The sequence below is a fragment of the Notolabrus celidotus genome, chromosome 2 (assembly GCF_009762535.1).
Source record: "Notolabrus celidotus isolate fNotCel1 chromosome 2, fNotCel1.pri, whole genome shotgun sequence".
In the NCBI taxonomy this organism is placed as follows: domain Eukaryota; kingdom Metazoa; phylum Chordata; class Actinopteri; order Labriformes; family Labridae; genus Notolabrus; species Notolabrus celidotus.
The window spans coordinates 29,329,747-29,343,258 of NC_048273.1; the positions used below are offsets into that span (position 1 = coordinate 29,329,747).

Sequence of the window (13,512 nt, forward strand, 5' to 3'; positions counted from 1 at the left end):
GTGTCACCATTAGGACAGCATATTAAAAGTTCTGTTAGCAATTAAAGCTCCTGTAAGGAACTTTTAGTTTGCATAAGTTTTGGTGGTCTCTGGAAAAAAGTGGTACATCTCATCTTAACCAAGCGGCAACCTACGGACATGAGGGATTAGTCTAATACGGAAGGGCTAAAAACTGCAGTTCCTCGAGTGTCCACTTGAGGCTTGCTCCAGAAGTACTGGAAACCAGATACACACCAATTCAAAAAAGTCGATCTTCACAGCAAAGAAAGCTCAGAGCTCAATTCTCTATGGGCACACACTGTACAGGGGGTGAATTTAGAAGATAGTAAGATTACGAGTTTTCCATGATAAAAAGCCTGACTGACAGGTGGGAACACTGTAGCTGTTGGCAAGGACGCTCAAAGCCAGCCTCTTTACCTCACGCTAGCTCAACAGAAGTTCAGCATTTCCAATATGGCACCTGCAGACGATTGGCTTCATAACAGGGCTTCAGAAACAGATAGGTGATGTCACAGATACTTCAATTTATTATACAGTCTATGGTCCGAGCCCATCTTTGCTTATCGTCATGTTAATATTAGTAGTGTTTTCTGATACAAAATAACTTCCTGCTTGTTTTAACAGTTAATTATATTGTGATTCTTTGCTGTAGAAAGTGTCAGCAAAGACTGTTTTGGCAGTGAACTGTAACTCTTGTCACATGACTTACCTGGTGGCAGGGGTTATGAGTTTCAAAAATAACTTTACAGGATTAATCAGTGTTATTGCTGGTAGTCTTATTTGCTTTAGTAGGTTACAAAGAGGCATCCATCGTACATTGTGTCAGTGTTATAACCAATGAAAATCTCCTCACAAGAGCTTTAAGCCATCAAAAGACATTTTTTTGGTAATATTGTGGCGAGCTGGTGAGTAGCATAATGCTCATAGATGTTCATTGAATGAGCAGCTTGTGTGCCATACAAAGAAGAGGCCCAACAACATCTACACTAATGGTGTCACACTTGTTCCATGACACTGAAATTGTCACAAACATGCACAACTATCAAGCATTTCTGTGTACCTTTGAATGGCCAGACCGTGTGGACATAGACAACACTAGTAATTAGGAGCTCTGAGGGGACAGCTGGGATTAATTTGGGCAGGTTGAGGTGGGTTACTGATTCAGTGCACTGAAACTGGTTTTGCATTGCTTCTCAGAAAGACGCTTAACCCCAGAATGCTTTGCCAGATGCTCCATGTCAGCTCAAACTGTGGATCAGGAGGCTACCAACAACTGTGAAGTTTCAGGGTTACATGAGTATATATACTCAAGTTATAACAGCTGTATTATATGCTATATATAAATTATAGTTGTTTAAATAAATAATGAAAACATAGAGGGTTAATGTTTTTAAAATGTGTGTACTTACATACCCTGGCCACCCCTGCCTATGTCAGTACCCTAGTTGGGCCACCCTATATGCAACAAAATCTGAACACGCCCCTACATCACCGCCTTATAAATGATTCTAAATCTAGATTTGTTTTTGTCTTCAAGGCACCCAGGTGAGACTCCTGGGCGAGCCACATTTTTCCTAATACCTAGAAAGCCTCCAGTCATGTTTGTAATATTGTGAAAGTGCAGCATGTACACTGTCAGTAATCTGATATAATGTGTGTCTGGAAGGCTGCAAACACTGGCAAGCACAGGAACATAAATATGATTTAAATAGTACAATCATAACCCTTGGACGTGGCTGTAATAATCAGGGCTCTGATTTCATTAGTGCTGGCAGAGAGGACGGATATTATTCAGCCTCACCAGCTTGTTGAAACAACATCCAGCAAATCCCCCGCTCCATTTCTCTGTCATGAACTCTGACTCATTGTAATTTCTCTCCATCCACCTCCCAGTGAGCCTGCTGCATGCTGTTTGCGCTCTTTGTTCAGGGACGTGCACACTGTTCTGACTCTTTGCCCTGTTTGTCTGAAGTTTATCAAAAGTTTGCTTGAAAGGAATTTGATTCATTTCCCATGAATACAAGTGAAAAGATGAATCAAATATGATTTAAAATAAATATAAATATTGTATTTAAAGGGATCTTGAAACAACATACTTTGATAGAAACACAATATGTGGGTGGGACTGCATCAGGATGAGCAACAAAAACACTCCTCACTTTTTCTCCTGCCCCCCCACCCCACCCACCTGTGTTTTTCTCTCTGTGGCAATTTGCATTCAATGATGTCTTTATTTCCCATCATCCTCTGGCAGCTTCCTGTGCCAAGAGAGTAATCTGTGCCAACTCCATGACCATGCCAATCCAATCTCAGTAATCTTTCAAAAGGCCACAGGCCAAAGAGCTGCAGCTGCCTTTCCATACATACATACATACAACTTTGATCCGAACTCCTATCTGTATGAACCCATTTCAGAACCTATAGCGAATCTATACAACAAATTATAGCAAGTGATGGTAAGTATTGCTTACTATGAACAACCTAAATTTTAAAAATACAAAGGTATGAAATATTTGTGACTAAACATAAAGAAGATTTGATGATTAAAATGTCATGAACACGCCTCAGTCACATAAGGTAGATTTTTCAGGGAACCTGAAACCTATTGTGTCTTTTAAAATATTTTTAAATCATCAAGATCATAAAAAACCTGTTTGTTGTTCTACAACCTTCAACTGTTTGTGACTGTACACAACACAAAAGGACAAAAGTGCATTTCTTATAACAGTTTATTACTGAGGATGTTAGGCAGGAGATTAAGGACACAACAAAGCAGCAGGGTCAACTGTATCACGGTATATTTACATAGGTTTCACATGAAAGTCACTGGTTTAGTTATATGAGCACAGTGGTTTGCAGAGTGTTGTGAAAGAAACCATCTGTTTATGTGTTGCATCCTGGTGTTCCTGCAAAACACTACATGACCATGACAAAAGTCTCTAACTACAATGACCTGTATGAGCTTTGATCACGTACATGAAGTTAGTTTTATATTACAGTGACCTAACACGGATCAGTCTAAGACACATCATGCTGTGAACCACTAAGACCACATAAGAGGAAACACTGAAAATCACGTGTGTGCTTGGTGCTTAAAATATGTAATAAACACATTTTCACGAACAAGATTCACACACTTTATTCACACTGGCAGTTTTTAGCTTTCAGATGAAGATCGCTCCAAAGTGGGACAAGTTGGCAGTTTCCTCTTACATTTTGAGGATGACTTCATATGAGTTTTGACCCCAGAGATGTCAAAGCTATGTTCATACTCATCAGCTGGGCTCATCAGCTCTCTCCCTATGTCTTTCTTAGTTTAAGTTGTTGGTACTTGTTGGTGTTTTGTTTATGGAGGTCGCCTAGCAAAAGCCTTGAAAGACTGACGGGATGGCTTGAATCCAAAATCTAATCTCATTGAGGTATAATGTTTAGATAGAAATTAAATAATACTGTGTTTGTTTGACAGATTAAGTTGTAGAAGCATCCGGCAAGCGTACATGGCATTTGGGCTTGCTGCCAAAACATTTAATCCCATAATGGTATTTCTTAGGTTGTCTTATCTGTCAGTCACATTCTTTTATAAATAAACTGCCTCGGGTGATTTAAAAAAGATGCATTGATGCAGGAATTTTATTATTTTCAGAAGAATATATGGCACAAAATAATGATATTGAAGGAAAGTGGAGTCATCCAATGACGCAAATGCTCACATTGTCCTTCAGCTGGTTCATTTGCTCCATTATTTTTATGTATTTAATCAAGTATTCCAGTTGTCTGTCCTGCTGTTGCTCTGCAGTTTGGGGGGTTTGTGGCTCATCAGAGAGCCAGGAGGATTTGATGGTTTTAATTAATATGAATTAAATGTAATTCACAGGTTTGGGCCTGAGCCCAGCAGCACTCTCATTGCTCTCTTGATGCTCCATCTCATGTCCTCAAGACAAGGTGACGACTAAATCTAAATAAGAAAAACATTATTACATTTTTAATATTATTATTTTCTTTTTGGGCATTTTGCCTTTGTTGAGAGGACAGATGAACAGAGGCAGGAAATGTGGGGAGTAGAGAGTGGGGGAAGACGTGCAACAAAGGGTTGGGCCAGGAGTTAAACCCTTGACTGCTTCGATGAAGACTCTGTATATGGGGTGCGGACTTAACCGCTGGGCCAACTGGAGCCTGACACTGTATTATATTTCTATTTAAAACTAGAATATTTTATATTTTATATAATCATAATATTTCTATTCTACATTATCTCCTTGCAGGAGAATTCAATTTTAATAAGCACATTTGGGGACAGGCTAGCCTTTTTAAATGACCGTCACAGTTAAGTGTTTTCATGTGACAGTGAGGTGACGAATAATTCCCTGTTCAGGCAAATTTTTCAGGTTGTGTCTTCCTCTTCGATGCATGTCATATTTAGACTCTCCTGGTGTTAGGTTCTTTACAATACAGTAAGCTCTCTGTTTGGGATTTCTGTGGCAGCTCAGTCTAAAATTGTAGTTGAAATGAAAGCTGTTATATCCCTGTGGTTCTTTCATGACTCTGCACACTGTGCACCTTGATAGGAAAATCATCTTGACTCATTTTCCCACACTGTAAGTGTTGTTTTATGCCAGGACATGACACACTCCTACAGGAAACAATTCCTCTGGAGGGATCTCAGCTGTTTCTGTGACATTTTTGAAAGTGTTACACAGTTAAACCTCTCACGGCATTCTTGCCTCAGATATAGAGAAAACAGAGTGCAGCTTGCATGGATAAAGGCCATGTTTGTGTGATGAAAAGTGTTGTCTGGGCCAAACTGTCATTTTTTTCATTATGCTGCATGACCATCTGTAAACAGTCTGAAGTATCACATAATTGGCTGTTGTGCCTATCGAGAAAGTCCCTTGCTGCCTCTCTGTTTAACGCTCTGTGCTCTTGAACATTAATGAGTCCTCACAAGTGTGCGTTCACTGTAGGTAAACAGCTGCTATAGTAAAAGCCTTCAGCCTGAACTGTAGCTGTCATGGATCTAAATATCTGCTAGAGGAAAATATAACAAAGGGTCAAACTGGGCCAAACTGGGCCAAACATCCCTATAGGTCCAAGTCATTCAGCCTGTTCTATATTAATCTCTATTAACACATCAAGCCATGTTATCTATAGAAATTCTTCATATAAATATATATAATATATATATTTGTATTTACATCTCTCTTCAAAAAAGTCAGTAGTGCTGTGCAATCTATTCTATCATAGTTAAAAAAAAACAAATAAACAAACACATATAGAGGTCAGTACAGGTAAAATCAAAATTCAAACTGTGCACCTGCAACTCTGACAAACAGTGTCCCACCAGCCGGGCCAATCAGAGTGGTTGACCGCTGACTGGTGCTTTCTTCACCACATACATGTGGTTGTCTCTCAGTCTTTTTGTCTCTCTGTTCGTTTCATGGACCAGTTAGGCTTGTGTGATCAGCGGTGTTGCCATGGTGACAGTACAAGGAGCACCACGGTCAGCAGGGTTAAAGGGTGGATTGACAACGTACAGGCTGAGCCTCGAACGGCGACCTAAAAACAAGTAAAGTTCAAAATTATGGAAAAACAGACAAATCAATCAATCAATCAATCAATCAATCAATCAATCAATCAATCAATCAATCAATCAATCAATCAATCAATCAATCAATCAATCAATCAATCAACTCCTATTACCAAAAATATAAACAACTGATTGTCAAAATCATTGGCATTGAGCAATATTACATGGTAAGCCATCAAATTTACTTGGGTATGTAGCATTGAGCTTCCCAATCTTAGCATAAGAATGGAGGTGAATGTAAAGGAAACGCTGTTAGCTACCTGTGGAGGTGAGACTCGATGAGGAGGGACAGGGCGACGAGGGGGGGAAGGAGCCATGTCCTTTGTTTCTGGACTGTGACCACTGGATGTGCCACCTGTCTCATCACCTGAAGACAGAAGCAGAAATATGATGATACACGAGTATAGACACTTACAATATACATAAAGTACTGTACCTGAATGTTGAAGTCTTTTCATGTATAAGCCCTTCCCCTATAAGTTATCTGCACAGAACAGATTTAAATTTTGACCACATTTAACACATTAAGTAACGAAGGTGGATGAGTGATATTTGAGTATTTTTATTATAAACATGGAATGACTTTGAATGTCCAAAATGGTGTAGTTTGGCTCCAATGGTATACAATTAAATTAAATAGAGTACAATGGAATTAAAATAAAATAAAATAAAACAAATAGCTTTAGAAAACATTCTGCCTTGGTTTTTTACATCAATCATGAAAATATTAAACCCGAATCACAGGCAACTGTGCATTCTTGAAACTCAATGTGGCAATATTAATCTATTTCCGAAACCCTTCTAATATCCAAATATTTTACAGTGTTAAAATGTCGGTGTGTATCTCCCTCCTGTGGGCTTCTCTCATGTGCATCCTTGTAAACTGTTGGCCAGCTCTGTGTGTTTCCCACACACAGAGCTGATTGTACATAAAAAAAGTCTGTATGTGGTAAACTGCAGTTAATGTCCTGAGACTCATATTCTAAATTTGTTGTATATAGTTATTGTCAGTTGACATTTCTTCCATTCTTATTTGGAAAATGCTACATTAGAAATAGGAATTAATTTGGAATAGCCACAGTAAATAACCCTTATAAGATGGGTGTGCTGTTATACTGGAATAATTGTAGAATAATGTGATGTAGTTTAATGTATTGCTTTCCTGGAATGATTCAAAAAAGGCTTTGTCGTCCCTTCTGCGATGGTGTTTTCATCATGAGGTCATGCTACTACCAAAGCTGCACTTCTCTCCCACTCATGTTTATTTTTAGCTATTAATTTACATTTTCTATTTTACCCTTTACCGTTTATATTATCTTAATGTAAGCTTTATAAATGCAATTTAGACCCTGTACAGTGCATGTAAAAGTGCTCCATACACAAAACCTTTTTTTGAACCAGGTTGTAAAGAGGTTTTTTTTTACTTTATAGATGTGCATTTTCATCAAAGCTCTAATGGGGATCCTTTGCTTTTGCAGCAAAGTGGACCCTTGAGGAACTGCAGTTTTTTTTTGCAGTTCTTGTTTGACATACATTTTAAACACCAAAATGCTGCTTACTCTTCAGTGTGTTACACCCGACTCAGGCAGTAGTTAGCTTCCCATTATTTTAAATGTAATTGTTAACATTGAGTTAAATCCCAACAAATGAGTCACATGGTGAACATTCATATTTAATATTAATTTCATTTAATTCAATATTTTGTTTTAACAGTATAACAATTCAATCCAGTAAAGTGTAATCAAGCTATCATTGCTGTTTCTTGTTTTTTTTACAATGCCTTTTTTTACAATGCCATTTCGGTTTGGGTGTGCTCAATAAGCAAATAGCTATTGTCCAAAATAAATATATATCTCATATGATACTGATCTTAAACAGGGGAAATCCAGTACTTTGTTAATCTAGTTTTACAAGCAATAAACCCACATCTAAATGGGCTTTGAGTGCCTGTGGAGATCAATTAGATGAACCCAAACAAGTTCAGGCATTTGCAACCCATCTGTGAAATACAGTTTAAAAATATCTCAGTAAATAAACAAGTCCATAAATTAAAGTCTGAGTGAGATTTGTGGAAGTCACTCTGTTTCTGTTTTTGGTTCCATGATTTGCACAAAATCTTGCATTAGTTATGGCTGTGTTGCTGTTGTTTTGACCTGAAAGATTTATGAATTTCACCCCACCCACACACAGTTTTGCATAAATGCGAATACTGTTACCTTACACACATAAAAACACACAACACAACACAACACAAACACAGACACAAAGAAAAACTGAGATACGTGTGACATGTTGCTTAATTTAATGGGCACATGGATGGACTTCACCAGATGCTTTCATGCTTTCATATGCATATTGTGTATGTGTGTGCGTGTGTGATGTGTGTATGTGTGTGTGTTGGCAGCAATCCAGGGCCCACATGGGAGGAACTCAGGTAAATGAGGGGATTAGGACTGGAGAGAGACAGACTGTGCCTCTGGCTAAATGTGTGTTCACCCACACACACACATCAGCTGGAGACATTCACCTGCACTGTCGCACTACATGCTTTATCCTGGCACACACACACATTCGCTCACACACACACCTGCTTGGGCAGAAATCTGATTCTGTCTGGTACAATACACATTGTCTTGCAGCACAATAGACAAAGAGCCTCTTTGAGTCGCTGAGGAATGAGGGAACGCTTAATGTTCACACACTCGCACAAATATTATATCTAGTCATAATATAGACATTAGACTGCAGGAAAACACTCACATACAGATGCACATAAACACACTGTAGCATGCACACACATATTGTTAGAAATAGAAAACAGTGACAGATGCGCTCCTGCAAATAAGAAAAAAGGAAAATCAGTGTGAGAGGCGAGATGTTTTTGTTTTTGACTGTCAGTGTTGATGATCCAGATGATTTACTCTCAGCTAAATGTTTATGATTAGGAATCTGTCCTTTGTTAGAGTGCTTTCCTGACAAATAACTTCTTAGAGAAATAAGGGGACCTGGTCTCATAGCCATGCAAAATGTGTGCGTGAGTGTTAATGTGTGTGGTCTGTTTGGTGTCCATCTGTTTATATTAAAACTGTAACCCAAATGTTTCATCTGGTGTGAACCTGTTTGAGAAACAGAGCTGCATCTTATTATCAGTGCTTTTCCACAGAATGTAAAGCAGGACCACTTTTGTTGGGGGATTAAAACAAATGCAAAAACTGTTTTTGTTTTGCTGTTGCAGAATGTTTCAAAAACAAGAACTTATAAGTGGATGAGTTGGGCACCTTAAAGGCCAGTAGAAACAGTCAACAACAGTAAATAGAGAACTGTATGTCTGCTTGTTCTTCTTGTGTCTCATTCCACCCACAAACCTCACACTCTGCAAGTGTATACCAAAGATCCAAGTGGGTACAGTGTGTGAATTCAGTGCTGTGCAATCAGCCTAATGTGTTTGCCACGACTACAAACTTTTGCTGTTGTTCCATGATTGTGTTGGGTCAGATGTATCTGGACATACAAGCAGTGCCCACAATGACAAACTCATCTGACCTCCATATGGCCCATTATATCTGTTAGTGTTTGTTGCAGCTGTAGGAATTTTGCAGCAGCTTCACAGTGTTCTTATTTATTGAGTACTTATTTATGCCCTGTATGACGCAGAACATGTGAAATATAGGTGATGTGCAATATATAGTGTTTGTGATTGTCATTGGTGTCATTACTCTGTGTGTCATTGATTGATGTCTGTTTTATTAATTCTACTGTGGAGCCAGCTTGTGCGCAACGATGGAGTCTGAGTTCCTATCATATCGTAGCATGTTGTGTCGTGTCGTGTTTTGTTGTATCGTACTGCGTGGTATGGTATGGTACGGTATGGTATGGTGTCGTGTTGTGTTTCGTTGCATCGTATCGTATCGTATCTTATCTTTCCATATTGTATGGAGTTATTCCTTATTATATCGTATCGTAACGTAATGTAACATAACGTATCTTATCCTATCGTATCGTGTCGTATTGTGTCGTATCGTGTGGTATCGTACCGTGTCTTTTCTTTCCATATTGTATGGAGTTATTCCTTATTGTGTCCTATCGTAACGTAGCGTGTCGTATGGTGTTGTGTTGTATCATATCCTATTGTGTCGTATCGTGTCATATCATATAGTGTCTTCCTGTCCCTTCTTGTATGGAGTTGTTCCTTATTGTGTTGCCGTGTCATAGCATATGATATTATGTCATATTGTATCACATTGCACAGTGTCATGTCATATAGTATCATATTATTTTTTGTTGTATCATCATATGTCATATCATGTTGTGTACGGTCTTACCGCACATACAAAAGGGTAGGGCTGCAATCATTTTGAATGTTTCCTTGATAAACAATTAACTTTTGTCTAAATATGCATGTAGTATCAGTGTGTTCTGAGGTGTGGTGGCAACATGTTTCCTCCTCCTTCTACATGTCCTTCAGCATATTTGTATCCAAGCAACAACCAGGAACATGTTACACATGGTGGATTGGTCAGACACACACACACACACACACACACACACACACACACACACACACACACACACACACACACACACACACACACACACACACACACACACACACACACACACACACACACACACACACGGTGCCATGAGATAAGTGATGAACGTTGTCACCGGTCATACTCATGGGGTATTTTAACCTTTACTACGATGAGTAATGATTGTGTCTGTGTGAGGTGTGTGTGTGTCTCTTTCTTTGTGTCTCTGTGTGTGTTTGTGTGATAATGAGAATGCAGGAGTGACATTTGAAGGATCCCATGTGTTGTTGAGGTAGATTGCAGTGTCCACTTTCAGGTCTTTTCATTGATGCTCAGCATGTGAACAGTTCACACTTCCATTCATGCACAGTCTGTATCCCCTGAGGATGAACAGATTGTTTCTAAGGAAATAGAAGTCAGGGCTAATAAAGGTGTCCTCCTCACCACTTAGTTGTAATTTAGATAGTTTTCTAAAAAAATAACATAAAAATGAAATTGGATTTTAGGGAAGTGTTTACACTGAGGTGACAGTAAGGGTCCCAAGCAGGTGGAGGAGGGCCATAAATCAGAACTGTGGCGACCCAGAGGACCCAGAATGGCTGCCAAGAGCTTAATGTGTTTATGTGTCTCTTTCTCTCTGTCTCTTTGAACGGAGTGAGAATGTTTGTAATGAATGTAAAACACAAGGACATGACTTAAATATGCAAATATGAACATTTAAATGTATTACCTGGTATTGTTTATTTATGTTATTATTCACAATCTGTAACTTATGTGTTATGATAACATGTGGAAAGAAAATCTGGATGAAGCACATCAATATGAAATTAATTAGGCAAATAAATGAACCAAAAGCAGAGAAAATACTGATGATTAATATATGAATATATTCTAATTTGTCACACACGGTCTGTCTGTAATAAAAACAAGTGTAGATGGGATTTAATAGCTCAATTTAGCTTGTTTGTTTAAGAAAATTGGCTAATTTGTTTGTCAATTTCAGCAATTTATTTCAGCCAAGAACGGTTTCCAGTCAGCTTAGGAGTGTGAGGCATATTTTGCATTTAAGAAATATTCCAAAACGTCTTGGTTTATTTCCATTTTCCATTATCAATCTGCACAGACCACAATGCTTCTGGATGCTTTAACCAATCAGAGCAATTAATTAGGTGACTTTACTGTGACTTGTTAGACTAGGTGGCTAGTTTCAACATCTACAACATCCAAGATCTCTAGTTCAACCATAGACTGTATAAAATATGGACGTAGTATTCGTGACGTCACCCTTCTGTTCCTGAGCGCTGTTTTGAAGCCAATCGACAGCAGCAGCCATATTGGCAGAGTGTGACGTAAAGGGGCGGAGTTTGAGCCTCTTAGCCAACAGCTATGTGTTCCCGACCGGGAGTCAAGTCAGTCATGTCCTTATTTGGGCAAAACTCGTAATCTTAATATCTTCTGAACTGTTGCGTTAGAAAAAAATTCACCCCCCGTACAGTGTATGCCGATAGAGAAATTAGCTACGTAGAGCCAAGCCGTTTTTTGAACCAGGCTGTAAACATGTTTATTAATGCTGAAAAGATCGTCTTTTTTGAATTGGGTCTATGTGGTTTCCGGTGTTTCTGCAGCCAGCTTCAAGCGGATGCTCGATGAATTGCAGTTTATAACACTTCCGCATGGGCTTCATAGTTTGAGACTGGAGGTTGCCGCTTAAGTTCAACACATAGAACATTGTTATGACCTGATTTGCCCACCTGACGCCTTTCAATCAGAGACAGCATTAACTGTTTCAGACCAAACGGAGCAGCCTTCGCTCCCCACTGGCATCAATTAGCCTAATTGGCTGCCCATGTGTAGGTACTGACCTCTGCAGACTAGGGACACCTAATAAGAGCTTGTCAAAGTCTCTCCCATCCTTACACTCACACATTTCTCCTTCTTCCAACACATCAACTTCAAGGGCAAAATGTTCACCTGCTGCCAAACATATCCCACCTACTAACAGGTGTCGTTGTAAAGAGATTATCGATGATGTTCTCTTCACCTGTCTTTGGTCATAGTGTAACAGATAAACGAGATGATCACTGGAGTAAATTAGAAACAAATTAATCTAACAGATTTGTCTGGTTCACAGTCTACTTTCAAGTCTTTGCTGGAGCACAAATCTGTTCCTGTTTTAAGGTATTCTTTTGTTCCCTGTATTAAAAAACAAATGTGTGCCTGCTGACAAACGTATTAGCATTTAAAAGTTAGTCGAGCACAATTTCTTAAAGGGATTGCAAATACTGTTTAAATAATAAAACTCAGAAATGAGCACATCTGGGGCTCAGGAAACTTTAGGATGGAGTCAGACTTTGGATCAGGATGCATGTGGTCATAGAAAACATTCTTTTTAAACTCTTCAAATGCATTTATTATCACAGCACGGTCATAGAGGCCTTAAAACTAACTGTTAGGTACTTTGCCATCAAGCTTTAATCTGGAAGTCAGATGTTTGTCATTGTTATTATTGAAGGGACGGCTTATTTTGACTGTGTCAGGTTTTCACTATTTCATCAAGTGGAACTTTCTCTTCAGTGAATACAAATTAAAGAAGATGTTAAAGATAATGTTGATAAAACTAAAAGCAGCATGAAATGTGAAATGAAACATTTTTTGACAATGACATGCTGGTGGCCAAGATTAAACTTGTTATTTATTGCCTGTGTCCATTGTTTTGTGTTTAATGATGTTTTTGTATTACACTCCGAACAATGAAGCTTTAATCCTCCGTAATGTTCAGACTTAAGCATTTCTGCCTGATCCATTCCAGAGAAGTCAAAGCTCAGCATTTCTGTGTTTGATTCTCCGGTCTGCCATGTGAAACAAAAGCCAACTGACAACACAGCATCTCCCTAACAGCAGCAGACATTATGTGTGTGTCTATAAACACAGTGTGTGTCACAGAAACACGTTAGCTATGCTTTGATGAGACGCATGTGTGTGTGTGAGTGTGTGAAGCTGAGCTGAATCAATGCATCTTTATGTGGTGAAGAAGCAAGAGGAGCATTTGCGCTGTCTCGTCTTGCCTTAAACGATAACCCGAGCTAGTTCACATAATGTGTGTGTGTGTATGTGTATATGTGTGCATAAGTGTGTGTGTGTGTGTGTGTGTGTGTGTGTGTGTGTGTGTGTGTGTGGTTTTGTTTGTATAAAGTGGGTTTTGATACAGAGTAAACAGTTTACTCAAGAAGACGAAGTGATGAAAGGATGTCAGAGATGCATGATCTGATGAGTAGAAGTTGAAAAGGAAACTGACAGCCAAAGTAAATATGTGTGTGTGTGTGTGTGTGTGTGTGTGTGTGTGTGTGTGTGTGTGTGTGTGTGTGTGTGTGTGTGTGTGTGTGTGTGTGTGTGTGT

The 13,512-nt window shown here is 38.9% G+C and overlaps 1 protein-coding gene across 1 annotated transcript in view; it reads right to left on the reverse strand.

The window, feature by feature from the left end:
- Positions 1–2,713: 2,713 nt before the first annotated feature.
- The window catches only part of LOC117826168 (glypican-5-like), a 76,586-nt gene continuing 65,787 nt past the window's right edge, over positions 2,714–13,512 (reverse strand). Inside the window, exons 10-11 of the mRNA XM_034702056.1 lie at positions 5,845–5,951; positions 2,714–5,553 (exon numbers count right to left, since the gene is read on the reverse strand). Of these exons, the coding sequence (XP_034557947.1) occupies positions 5,458–5,553; positions 5,845–5,951 (203 nt within the window). The 3' untranslated portion in view covers positions 2,714–5,457. The remainder of the gene's footprint in view (positions 5,554–5,844; positions 5,952–13,512) is intronic.